The following is a 12457-nucleotide window of genomic DNA, read 5'->3' as shown; positions in this document are numbered from 1 at the left end:
AGGAAGTTGTAAACATTTCTTTTATTGGACTGAACTATATTGTATAGCACGATATGTGTTTATGTTTTTGTTCACCATATTTACATATATGGAGTATAAGAAATATTAGAAACAAAAAAAAAATGCATGAATCTTCAAACTGATTAGCAATGATACATGCTGCATGTGGTGTTATAGTTGTGTTTTTTCTTCCTGACTTGTTTGTAGTCTGAGTCTTCATGCGTCCAGGGAGTGCCAGAGCAAAGAGAAGCTGCTGGAACAAGGGTTTCGCTCAGCCTTCAGAGAGTTCCAGCAGTGGCTGGTCAATACCAAGATCAACACGGCCAAGTGTTTCGACGTACCTCAAAATCTCAATGAGGCCTCGTCGAGCTTGCAGAAGATTCAGGTACAGCATGCCAAGTCAAATGCCATGGAAAATTCAGGTACTTATGCTGCCAGAATTTCAGGTGTGCTTACTAGAGTGGGTCCACTAATCAGAAGATCTGTGTTGGTTCAATTCCCGGCTCCTGCTGCGTGTTGAATGACAAATTCCTGTACCATCAGGATTGTATGAGTGCGTGTGTGCGTGTGTGTGTGTGTGAGAGAGAGAGACGAACAAACACAATTTGTTTCTGATCATCAGATCAGGAAGAGACAAGCATCAGATTAGAAACATATTTTCAAACTAAACGTGTGTGTTTCACTACATGATTTATCATCCCATCTCCTCTTCTCTCCTCAGGAGTTTCTTAGTGACAGAGAGCAAGGCCAGTCAAAGCTGAATGCTGTGGTTGTGAACGGGGACCTCATCTCCAGTATCGCGGCTAAAGACAAAGTTGATGCAGTTCGGGCGAAGATGAACACCGCCAGAGAGGACTGGAAAAATATGATGTCCAGCCTGCACAACAGAGAGACGAGTCTGCAAGTGAGGACCTAATAATCTCTTCTCACCAGCCAGTGGCCATCAAAAAAAAGCCCCCAAAAAACCAAAGTGTATAAATACATTTCAGGTCCACTTCAGCATTCGTTTTATATCATCCTTTATTTTTCAGAACCTTTTCTCTCAGATGAAAGATTTTGAGGCAAGTGCTGAGCCTCTTCAGGAGTGCCTGAATGCCACAGAGCTGGCTGTGCAGGAGAGCAGCACAAGACTTCATGATCTCACAGCCAAGAAAATGGAGCTTCACAAGCTACAGGTACTAGTGTCCACTGAGCTCAGGGAGCCTGTCATGCTCAAGACCACTCATGTTCAAGTGCAACCACCACTCAGTGCTTGAGTGCCAGCCTAGCTATTCCTGTCATTTGCAGGAAATCATCATTCTAGCTATGTTAGTTTTTTAGCATTGCTGTTACTGCCAAGGGCTTATGCTCACTGCCAGTTGCTTACTTTTTGGATTACTGCCATCTTTCTGCTTGTCTTTGCTACTCTCACATGTCTTCTTAACAGTGTCTACCATTTAGATTAATACTTGCCTTGTTTGTAAAGGAATTGCTTTTAGAATCTAGTAATTGTTTAAAACTGTCTCCAGAGGCCTTGGTTGCACGTCATGACCACCGAGCGCTTTACCAGCAGTAACGCTGGCCAAACATCTCATTCGCTTTTCTTTTTGCTGTGTTGCCATGTCTAACCCCTCGGCCTGTGTATGAATTTAACTGTCTTATATCTGTGTGTCAGCTTGCATGCCTCTTTGATAACCTGCTTGTGCTCTTCCAGTCTGTGCTTGAGGAGTTAGCCTCTCACGAGATTCAGCTGAACAGGCTGAAAGAGAAGGCCCAGCTGCTGTGGGATGAACACGCGGCCGGCAAGGGTTTTGTGCACCGCGTCTCGCAGCTCTCTGCTCAGTACCTAGCTTTAACCAACCTGACCAAGGTACAGTAATGCCTACCAACCTGCCTGTGCACTGGGGCTTTTCTGGGGGTAGAGCTGGAGAGGAAACAGAGGCACTAGACTGGATCGAGCTCTGACTTAACATTATTTTACAGATGATGAACAGTGAAGGTACTAACTCACCATGATTAAACACTAATTTCTTTATTTTGTTACTGTGAGTCTTATACATTGTATATACCAGCTTATTTCCTTTATGTCTTTGTACTAAATCTTTGTTAGTCGTCTCAGAATTCGCATACTCAGTGATCAGGTTGAGCTTGTGATAATGTTCTGGTTGTGTCATGTTTGGTGGTTCTGCAGGAGAAGGCATCAAGAATTGACCGAATAGTTACTGAGCACCAGCTCTTCTCTCAAGGACTGAAGGAGCTGCAGAACTGGGTGGCTGACACCAGCCATATGCTGCAGACTTACTGCGCCCCCACTGTTGACAAAAATGTTCTTGATAGCAGGATGATCAAGCTGGAGGTATAAAAAGTCGCTGGTATTTTTTCAGTAGTAGTTACCACTTTGAATACCCATTATAGGAGTGTAATAAACACACGTGTGTGAATGTTGCACCAGGCCTTGCTGACTGCTCGTCAGGAGAAGGAGATCCAGCTGAAGATGCTTATCACAAGAGGAGAGTCAGTTCAGAGAAACACCTCAGCAGAGGGAGTGCCTGTTGTCCAAAAACAGATCCAGGACCTAAAAGATTCCTGGGATGCCCTGCTCTCCGCCTCGATCCAATGCAAGAGGTTAGCTCTCTGCTACAAACAGCAACCTAAGAATGTCTTTGAAGCAGCAAATTGGTAGCTTCCACAAAAGTTTTTTTTCCCATGAAGTTTTAACCATAAAAAGTGAACAACACACAGCATCCAACTGCTATTGCAACTACTACTGCAGCATTGTCTGACTTAATCGTACACTTCAACAGTCAGCTGGAGGGTTCCCTGTCTCAGTGGACCAGTTACCAGGAGGATGTACGTCAGTTTGTGGCATGGGTGGAGCGTGTGGAGGAGAGTCTTGACCCCGCTGATAAACAGTGCCCTGAAATGAGAGACAAAACTGCTAATCTGAGCAAAGCCAAGGTACTGCAAACCTGAAAAATGAAAGAAAAAAGAGATAAAAATGAAAAATGCACAGTTGGTTGATTGTGTAACTCCCCCTTGTGCTTGTTGTTTCAGTTGCTGTATGAGGAAGTGCTTAGCCACAGCACCCTGCTGGACACCATCACTGCAAAGAGTGCCAGCATCTCTGAGAACTTTGTCACTCAGCTGGAGCTCCAAGATCTGCAGGAGCGCTATAACACTATCAAAGACAATGCCATGGTAATAAAAGCAGAGTGTGCAGTGTTAAACGGTGAATCTCATTTGAAGTTCATTTCAGCTTTGGTATTAGATGTGCCATTTTTATGTGGAGTTATAAAAGTGAATTTCAACAGAAATTCCAAAGCAAAACAACAAAAAATGTCTAAAAATGTTGCCTTTAAAACTGATGTGCGATGCATGCAAGTCATTAAAATAAAAAAAGAAAATCAATTAGCTCTCACTTTATGAATTGTGTCCTCAGAGAGCAGTAGGCAAAGCAGAAGAGTTGGTGAAAGCCCACCAGGAGTATCAGCGGGGCCTCCATGCATTTGAGGACTGGCTGGAACAAGAACAAGAGAAGCTTGGATGCTACACCCAACTGGAGGGTGATGTTGACATGCTGGAGGAAACTCTGCAAAAGCTGCAGGTCTGAAAATTCTCAGTGGCAGAAATGTTGCAAATAAACAGAACATAAAGTGCTATTACTACAGCTGCTACAAAGACAGGAGCTGTAATCAGTTAGCTTACTATCTTAAGGTTTTGAGAGCTAAAACCACATCTATGTAACTACAGGAATTGCAGCTGCACTGTACAGAGGGCCAGGCTTTGCTCAACACGCTGTTGGTCAGTCGAGAACTGGTCATTCCCTGGGGCTTGCCTCAGATCGAAGACAGAGCTCTGGAGACCCTGCAGCAAGAGTGGAGGTTGTACCAGGCCCGGCTGGCCGACACCCGCGCTCAGCTCAACAGTGCTTTGGCCAAACTCCGGCAGATGGAGCAGAAGTTTCAGCGTCTTGACAGCTGGCTAAAGGGCATGGAAACCAAAGCGCAACTGCGTAGCCATCGGCGGTCCGACCGCACCACCAAAGATGCTCAACTCCAGCTAATAAAGGTCAGTGACATAGGCACAGAAGCTCTTTTTTGCACTGTTGTACAAACTTGCATAATTGTGTCAGTGTTTCAGTGCTGTTTCAGATGCTGTGATGACTGTCATGATGAGCATTTTAAATCAGGTCACTTCACTCCCATTAGAATCAAAAGAATCTCGTAGTTAGTTTGCAGCAGAAGAAATATAATTGTGACACATTTAGATTTCCTGTGTAAATGAGTATGTTGTAATTCAGATCCCTGATGGTTTTTGTATGATTAGAGCTGGCAGGAGGAAGTGCTGGTTTATCAAGAGGAGATGGAGGGCCTCAGTGTCTTGGCTCAGCAGGTTTTGGATGAGACTCATATCAGCAGCCGCATCAGTTCCAGAGCCACTAAGATCACAGCCCGCTACCACGTTTTACTACTGCATTTACTGGTAACATCATTAGACAGTACACATCACAGAGTAATACATTGTTGTCAATGTTATATACCCTTATCTAGAATACATGTATATATACGTCATTCATTATATGCTCATTAATTATTGCTTAAGGCCTTTAAAATGGTCACTCGGGATTCATGATTAAAATCTTTCCTGTGAATCTGTATTTTGACAAATAATTGGAAAGATATTCCTACCTATACTTCCATAAATTTGTTTTTTTTCCCCTGTTTCCTTCTGTATATTGCAGGAGACGATCAAACAGCTCCAGGAGGAAGTGTCTTGCATTGAAGAGGCACAGTGTGTCTTCAGCACCTTTTCAGACTGGCTCAGCACAGCTCAGAATAACTTCAGCACTGTGGCTATCAGTGTTGATGCCGTGGACCGCTTTGCTATGGAGAGAAAGATGAAAAAGCTGGAGGTACACTCAGCACATTACCTCTGTGTATTACTGTATGATCTGTAAAGATTGTTTATAACATTAGACCACAGTTGCTGTATTTTCTAAGACATGTATTTAGCGGAAATGACATTAATAAAAGTAGCAACATGAACCTTTCAGGCTCTTCAGGCAGACATGGAGCAGGGTCACACTTACCTGAAGACAATGAGGGAGAAAACGGAGCGAGCCATGGCATTCTTGGAGGAGCCTGAAGCAGAGCAGCTGAAGCAGGAGGTGGACAGCCGTCTCCTACAATTAAAGGAATTGATGGAAGCCCTGCGCACAGAGCATAGCTCCCTTGAGAAGTGCATCTCACTCTCTAAAGACTTTATGGACAAATACAAGGCCCAGGCCCAGTGGCTAATGGAGACCAAGAGCCTTTTAGCATCCAGTGTAGAGCCTAAAGCTGAACTCTACCAGAAGAAGGCACAGCTAGCCAAGTATAAGGTGACTTAACACCAGTTAATGCTTTTTTTTCTCTCTCTCTCTTAGTGAAAATGGAGCAAAAAAACTAAACAACTTTATCTCCGATGTTTTGCTCACTTTTGCTCTATGCAGACCATCCAGCAGACAGTGCAGTCCCGCGAGTCAGCAGTGAAATCTGTCTTTGAGAAGGGAGAGGCCCTGCTTGACATTGTCCATGATGCCACTATAAGTGACAACATGAAAAAAATGCAGGCAGACTACCAAGATCTCTGCTTAGCTGCTAAGGTATGGTTTGACTATGCTGTTTATACTGATGTATAATTCACAGGTGCAGCATTAGATAGTGGGTTACCTGAGAAATCTTAGTGTCAATGTTTTTTGTACTGTATTAGCAAATAACCAAAAGGAAACAAACCAATACCTGGTATATATGAGGTGACATATGAGACTGACCCTGTGTTGTTTTTCAGACGCACGTCCAAAATCTCCTGGAGTGGGTGAAAGAGCACGAGGATTACAACAGTGAACTGCAAGAGGTTGAGAAGTGGCTCTTACAGATGTCCAGTAGGCTGGTCACCTCAGACTCCATGCAGACCGGTGGCATGGAGATGGCCACCCAGCAACTTGCTCGACACAAGGTGAGTTCGACTAATATTAGTTGTGCGGTTTGCATTATTACATTTCTTAAAAAATACTTCTGGTGTACAATTACATGTATTAATTTTTGTAATCTGTATTTTGAAAAACGTTTTCAGGCAGTAATGGAGGAGATAGCCAGTTTTGAGGAGCGTCTCACCAGTTTGAAGCAGAAAGGAGAGGATCTTGTAGCCAGCTGTACAGACCAAGTTCAAGCTAAGATCAGTCAACAAGTCCAGGCTCACCAGCAGTCAACCAGGGACAGCTACTCGGCCATTTGCAGCACTGCCCAACGTGTGAGTCATTCAAGGCTACAACGATAGATCTTTTAACTTCTTACTTTTTCTCAGTAGGAAACCTCTACATTTTATCGTTTTCAGACAAAAATTGTGTTTTATTTTACGATATAAATGTAGTTAAGGTCTTACCTCATTTTATTCAACAGGTGTACCAGAGTCTGGACCGGGAGCTGCAGAAACATGTTAGCCACCAGGACACTCTCCAGCAGTGCCAGACCTGGCTCACTGCAGTGCAGGAAGAGCTTCAGCTTAATGATCAGGGACCATCTGGCCTGCAGGAAGCACTGAAGCAGGTGCAATTTTGCCTACTCTTAGGATGCAGTGGTGGTGATAAGTTATTTTTCTGTCATTTCTTTTGCTGAATTGCTTTTGCACACACAGGTGAAGCACTACAGGGCCCTTCAGGAGCAGGCCAGCACTTACCTGGACCTGGTATGTTCAGTGTGTGACCTGTCTGATGATGCTGTGAGAGTTGCAGCTGCCCAGGTCCAGCAGGTCAAACTCACGGTCAGTAATTGTTGCCTCCTTGGTCATACGTAATACTGACTCAGAGACTGATTTTACTGTGAGAAAATGTAGGTTTTCTTGGTGCTTATGTTTCATGAAATGCTTCATCTATGTTGACAGTCCAATAAATGCTAGATGTAAGTGACCAGTACATATTCCTCTCCAAATATGACTTGCAGTGTGATAGCAACTGTTCTGCTTATATGAATATACTGTATATATCAGTGTGATGTGAAAGTAAGTGATGAATGGTATGGAATATGGGCTTTTTAATAGTATACAGTTCTGCCAATATTTACTGCTGCACATGTGCTTTTGCAGATAGAGGAAAGGATGTCCAGTGCACAGGAGCTTTCAGAGGGCTGGAGGGAGATCAAGGAACAGAAGCAAGAACTGACCAGTCTGTTTCAGGATATGGAGCAGCAGCTCCTCAGCTTCTCCAGAAGGCCTGCAGAGTTGGAGACCAAAATAGCTCAAAACATGCTGTCACAAGCCAAGGTAGGGAATAGTATGATAACTGTTAAGTGCACACAAAGGGGTACAGTTTCTTACTTTTATACTTAAATAGACATATGCTTAAAATAAGCATATGTCTGTCTATTCGTAACTAGACTAGATGGACACACAAATATAATTAACATGATTAGGTTGATGATTTTGTTATTATTATCTAATACATAAATTTGGCTTGGGTTGTGATTTAAGAGTGATCTGCTTACTTTTTGGATGTGTTCAGGCTTACCATCCAGTATATTGCTTGTCACACAGGAATGTAGCCAACAGCTGCAATCTAAACAGAGCATCCTGACCAAGATGACAGAGACGGTGAGCAGATTGACAGGTGGCCAGGACTCTCCAGAACATGCAGAGCTTGACCGTCTGAGTCATTCCTGGCTCGAGCTCTGTCACCAGGCCAACAAGTTGCAGAGCCAGAGAGAGGAGGACCTGCAGAGGTCTAAAGAATACCATGATTGTATCACTGCAGTGGAGGCGCTGTTTGAACAGGTGTCCAAAGAGTGGGACAATCTGGCCAGGTATGTTTTTACGTCAAGTGTACATTAAAATATGTTATCACATATTGCTGTGCGCTGATTCTCATAATCTCCTGACGGGATCAAGTCCAAAACATTTTGGCTACAAGAAAATACCAGTTGTTCTCTTTTTTAAGGTTGTTTCTCATGGCTCCTATAAAATTCAGGGACCTTGAATAGATGGCCATTTGTTATGACCATTAACCATTTGTTTGTCATTAAGTAAGCATAAGCATCATTCTTAGAGGTTGTTTGTCAGATCTCTACATCAAAACATATGATCTTCAAACTACCATATTTTCTGCACAACACTTTTATAAGTCCTTTTTATTTCACTTTATTTACTTTACTTTTTTTGTAACAGAACGGATGCTGAAAGTTCATCTCAGCATTTGGAGGCATTACGGAAGCTTGCGGTTACTCTGGAGGATGAAAAGGCCACTCTTGAGGACCTTAAGGAGCAGAAACAAACAGTCATTCAACATTTGAACTTGGATGACAAAGAGCTGGTCAAAGAGCAGATCAGCCACTTTGAGCAGCGATGGTCTCAGATGCAAAACCTAATTGAGCGGAAAATCCAGGACTCAGTGGTAACCCTGGAAGAAATGAGCCAAGTGGAAGCCCGTCTGAGAGAAGCCCGGGACTGGGCAGAGGAGCAGCAGCCTGCCCTGTCTGAGGCCATGAAAATGAGTCCCCCTCCAGAGTTGGCTCAGAGCTTCTTGTTTGACCACCTGAGCATCTGCAGCGAGTTGGAAGCCAAGCAGCTCCTGCTGGAACAGGCCATGACTGATGCTGACAGGGTGCTGGCCAGGCTGGGCCTCAGTGAACGGCAGCGTCTGCAACAGCTTATTATAGACACTCAATCTGAGGTGGAATCACTGAGTGTGAAGGTTGTGCAACGAAGAAAACACCTCAGCAAGGCTTTCACAGAGAGAACACAGTTCCTGATGGCGGTGAGCCAGTCTATTTCCTGGGTCCAGCAGAATGAAAAGAAGGCCCAGACAGAGGAGTACATTGCTTTGTTACCTGATGATCTGGCCAAGCAGGTCAGAACATGCAGGAACATCCAAAGCAGTCTGAAAGCCTATCAGAGTGAGTTGACATCCTTGTGGTCCCAGGGAAGGGACCTGATAAGGGATGCCAGTGAGGAGGAGAGGAATGAGATTCTCACAAAGTTGCAGGAGTTACAAAATATCTTTGACAAAACATTACACAGATGTGGACAGAAGCTTCAGGAGCTTGAAAAAGTATTTGTTTCCAGAAAGTATTTCAAGACTGATTTGGAGAAAATATGCCTGTGGATAAAACAAGCTGATATAGTCACCTTTCCTGAAATCAATCTCATGGTTGGAGATGCTGAATTGGAAGCGCAGCTACTAAAGTATCAACACATAATTGAGCAGGCAATTGAATATGAGAATCTTCTCCTAATTGTGCAAAGAGCTGGCCAAGAAATATTGCCCAGTCTGAATGAAGTAGATCACTGCTATTTGGATGAAAAACTCAACACGCTCCCCCAGCAGTATAATAGCATATTAGCACTCGCCAAAGAAAAACAGGAAAAAATCCAGCAGGCCATTCTCACAAGAAATGAGTACACCTCTTTTATAGATGTCACTCATAAAGCTCTGAAGGAGCTTGAGGAACAGTTCAATAATCTGGGCACACAACCTGTAGGGCTGCAAACAGAAGAGGTTCTAAATTTGCAGAGTGAATACAAGGCGATCCAGGCAGACCTGAGCAACCTGGGTCTGGCTGTGAGCGAACTGAACCAGAAGAAAGAGGGATTTCGAAGCACTGGACAGCCATGGCGCCCAGAGGAAATGACTCAGCTTGTGAGCCTGTACAACAGCTTAAAGAGGTTGATTGAACAGAAAGTAGAGCATCTGGACGAAACCTTGGAGTCATTTGAAGACCACAAGGCAATGGCTTTGCAGGTTGACTCAGAGTTAAAGGCCACAAAAGAGCAGCTGGTTAAAGTAAATGCAGAGACGCAGTCAGCTGAGGAGAGACTGAAGAACTACCACGCTCTAGCGGGGAGTCTCCAGAGCGCCAACTCTCACTTGTCAAGGCTCATGGAGCAAATGGACAGTCTTGCACCCCGCGTGGACCGAGCAGCCCATGATGCGTCCAAGGAACAAGTGGTTCTGTGGCAAGAGGAGCTGCGATCTTTGCAGGCTGCAGTAGGGGATCTCATTGAAGAGTGTGAGAACAGGTTTGTCCAAAGTAAAGACTTTGAGACGGAGATGAAAAGAACACTGGACTGGCTGCAGCAGGTCAGAGATGAACTGGGCTGCGCGGTGATTGTTGATGTGAGGGTGGAGAAAGTCCAGGAAGAGATCAGAAAGCAGCAAATCATGCAGGAGGAAGTTCAGTCGCGACTGAGAATAGTGGCTGCTCTTAGCAGCAGGGAGAAACAGAAGTACATCAGCGCAAATGAGCTTGTTCCAGAGCATGTAGATAAAAGCCTCGAAGAAATGGCAAAGCTGCAGGCTGACGTTCAGAAAGCACTGAGCTCCAAACAGGTGGGACCAGTTTTACATTTAGTTTTCAATTAAACTTTGTGATTATTCATAAATTTTTTAAATTCTTTATCTGTAATGTTGTTTGCTTTAGCGACCTTCATGCCTTCATGCCATACAGTTTTTAGTTATTTGGCGTGCAGTTGCATTCAGAATATTTAGAATCCAGGATTTTTTTTACGTAATTGTTGAATAGGTTTTTTTTTCTTCATTGCTGTTTTGTAAAGATTACTCTGGAAGATGCCCTGGTGCTTTGCCAGAAGTACCACTTCAGGATGCAGTCAGCCTGTGAATGGCTGGAGGATGCTGTGTCGTTCCTGCAGCAAGCCAGCCTAGGTGTGGATGTGGAGAATTACGAGGAGTGTCTGCGGCAGCAGGTGGACATCATGGCGACTGAGCAGGAGTTCCTCATCCATTTGGAGGAGCTGCAGGCCCTGCTGCCTCAGCTGGAGAACCTGGTTAACCCCACAGCTAAAGATCAGCTCCGTGTGAGTGTAGAGTCAGCCAAGCAGAGAGGTGTGGAGGTCCGAGATCAGCTTCAGTGTCACCAGGATGTCCTTCACAGGTAGTAAAAACAAAATGAGTAATGGTGCACATGTGATCACAGTCACAGTGCAGAAATGTTGACAGTAATGACATTTGATCTTCTAATATATTTTGTTTTTTTGTAGCTGTGTGGCTCAGTGGAAGTCATACCAGGAGGCAAGGCAGACTGTCATTGAACTCATGAATGAGGCTGAAAAAAAGCTGACTGAATTTTCCACTGCAAAAGCAGCCACAAGCCAAGAAGCTGAAGATAAGCTATGCAGTCATCGGGTACGAGTGACCAAAACAAAGTCATTTTCCATCCAAAAAATGGGCAGTGCTTTTATGATTGTTGTGTTTATTCATTTCCTCCTGTGTTTTCAGTCCCTTGTATCACTGGTGAATGGCTTCCAAGAGAAGCTGAGTGGTTTAGAGGAGCAAGCTGCTCAGCTGGAGCTGGTGGGCAGTGATGCCAGCAAGGCCACCATCAGTCGCTCGATGACCACTGTGTGGCAGCGCTGGACACGACTGCGAAGTGTGGCACGAGGACAGGAAAGAGTACTTGAGGACACAGCACAGGAATGGAGGACTTTTAGAGAGAAGGTACACAGACAGAAATGGAGAAAACATACATTTCCCTATTAAATGAAAATATGCAGCTGAGCTTTCATAATGATTCTGTACAGATGGTGAAGGTGAGAGCAGTTTCTGATGAGCTCCAGAGTCGTTTCCCTGACAGTGCTGTGGAGAAAGCTTCCAAAGCCACCCTGCAGTCTCTGTTAGACCAGCATGACTTGTTGAGCCAAGACTTGGAGAGAGAGCTCTCCTCCCTCACACTGCTGCGCCAGTATGCTCTCAGTCTGCTGCACGATGTGGAAGTGCCTTCGCCAACAACTGAGCAGGACGAGCTGCCCAGCCTGAAGGAGATCAGAGCTGTACAAGACCAAATGGAAAGGTATGGAGAAGATAAATTAAAAGCATCCATGCAAAGATAACATGTAATCATCAGCGTTATTTTAAATCAATCATAAAAGAGTTTGATTAAAACATTTTCTACTACTTAGAAAAGGTAACTATATTCCCCTAGTTTAAGTCATTTTTATCGTTGCCTCCAGCCTCCTCACACAGTCCAAGACCAAGCGGGCACAAGCAGCTCAGGAACTGAGGGACAGAGAGGAAGTGGAGAAGGAACTTAGTGTAGTAAAAGCCTGGATTCAGGAAACCAGGGAGCTTCTTCTCAATCCCACACCAGACATTGATTCTCTGCTGCAGGAGCTTGAGGTATATCTCACATCAAAACATAGAAATACATTTCTGATTTTCCAGCCATCCCCAAAACATTGCAGTTTGAATATTATTAATTTTGAGAAAAGTTACTTTGGTCTTCCCTTTGTTGCATATAGGTTGTACATGGGGATGTGATCACATATCGTCAGAATGTGGACAAACTGGCAGAACAGCAGCAGAGCAAGTACTTGGACCTCTACACTATACTACCCTCTGAAATATCCATGCAGCTGGCTGAGGTTTCTCTTGCACTGGGTGCCATTGAGGATCAGGTACTGCATCATTTCAAATGTATTAAGAAAGCATTCTACT

The 12457-nt window shown here is 44.2% G+C and overlaps 1 protein-coding gene across 9 annotated transcripts in view; it reads left to right on the top strand.

Annotated features, from left to right (window-relative positions):
* Window positions 1-12457, top strand: part of syne1b (spectrin repeat containing, nuclear envelope 1b) — a 75244-nt gene that overhangs the window by 33553 nt on the left and 29234 nt on the right. For 8 of the 9 annotated variants that reach the window (XM_046412739.1, XM_046412732.1, XM_046412734.1 and 5 more), the window contains 27 exons: window positions 208-385; window positions 722-904; window positions 1032-1175; window positions 1694-1849; window positions 2171-2335; window positions 2432-2604; window positions 2784-2937; window positions 3034-3177; window positions 3419-3583; window positions 3730-4047; window positions 4306-4461; window positions 4721-4891; window positions 5033-5359; window positions 5471-5623; window positions 5809-5976; window positions 6094-6270; window positions 6420-6566; window positions 6655-6780; window positions 7102-7278; window positions 7549-7814; window positions 8176-10336; window positions 10561-10898; window positions 11005-11149; window positions 11243-11461; window positions 11545-11813; window positions 11974-12139; window positions 12262-12417. In XM_046412739.1, the coding sequence (XP_046268695.1) occupies window positions 208-385; window positions 722-904; window positions 1032-1175; window positions 1694-1849; window positions 2171-2335; window positions 2432-2604; window positions 2784-2937; window positions 3034-3177; window positions 3419-3583; window positions 3730-4047; window positions 4306-4461; window positions 4721-4891; window positions 5033-5359; window positions 5471-5623; window positions 5809-5976; window positions 6094-6270; window positions 6420-6566; window positions 6655-6780; window positions 7102-7278; window positions 7549-7814; window positions 8176-10336; window positions 10561-10898; window positions 11005-11149; window positions 11243-11461; window positions 11545-11813; window positions 11974-12139; window positions 12262-12417 (7102 nt within the window). The remainder of the gene's footprint in view (window positions 1-207; window positions 386-721; window positions 905-1031; window positions 1176-1693; window positions 1850-2170; window positions 2336-2431; window positions 2605-2783; window positions 2938-3033; window positions 3178-3418; window positions 3584-3729; window positions 4048-4305; window positions 4462-4720; window positions 4892-5032; window positions 5360-5470; window positions 5624-5808; window positions 5977-6093; window positions 6271-6419; window positions 6567-6654; window positions 6781-7101; window positions 7279-7548; window positions 7815-8175; window positions 10337-10560; window positions 10899-11004; window positions 11150-11242; window positions 11462-11544; window positions 11814-11973; window positions 12140-12261; window positions 12418-12457) is intronic. The other variant, XM_046412735.1, reaches the window with a different exon arrangement.

Source organism: Scatophagus argus, chromosome 15 (genome assembly GCF_020382885.2).
Source record: "Scatophagus argus isolate fScaArg1 chromosome 15, fScaArg1.pri, whole genome shotgun sequence".
Lineage (NCBI taxonomy): Eukaryota > Metazoa > Chordata > Actinopteri > Scatophagidae > Scatophagus > Scatophagus argus.
This window is presented reverse-complemented; position numbering and strand designations above follow the sequence as displayed.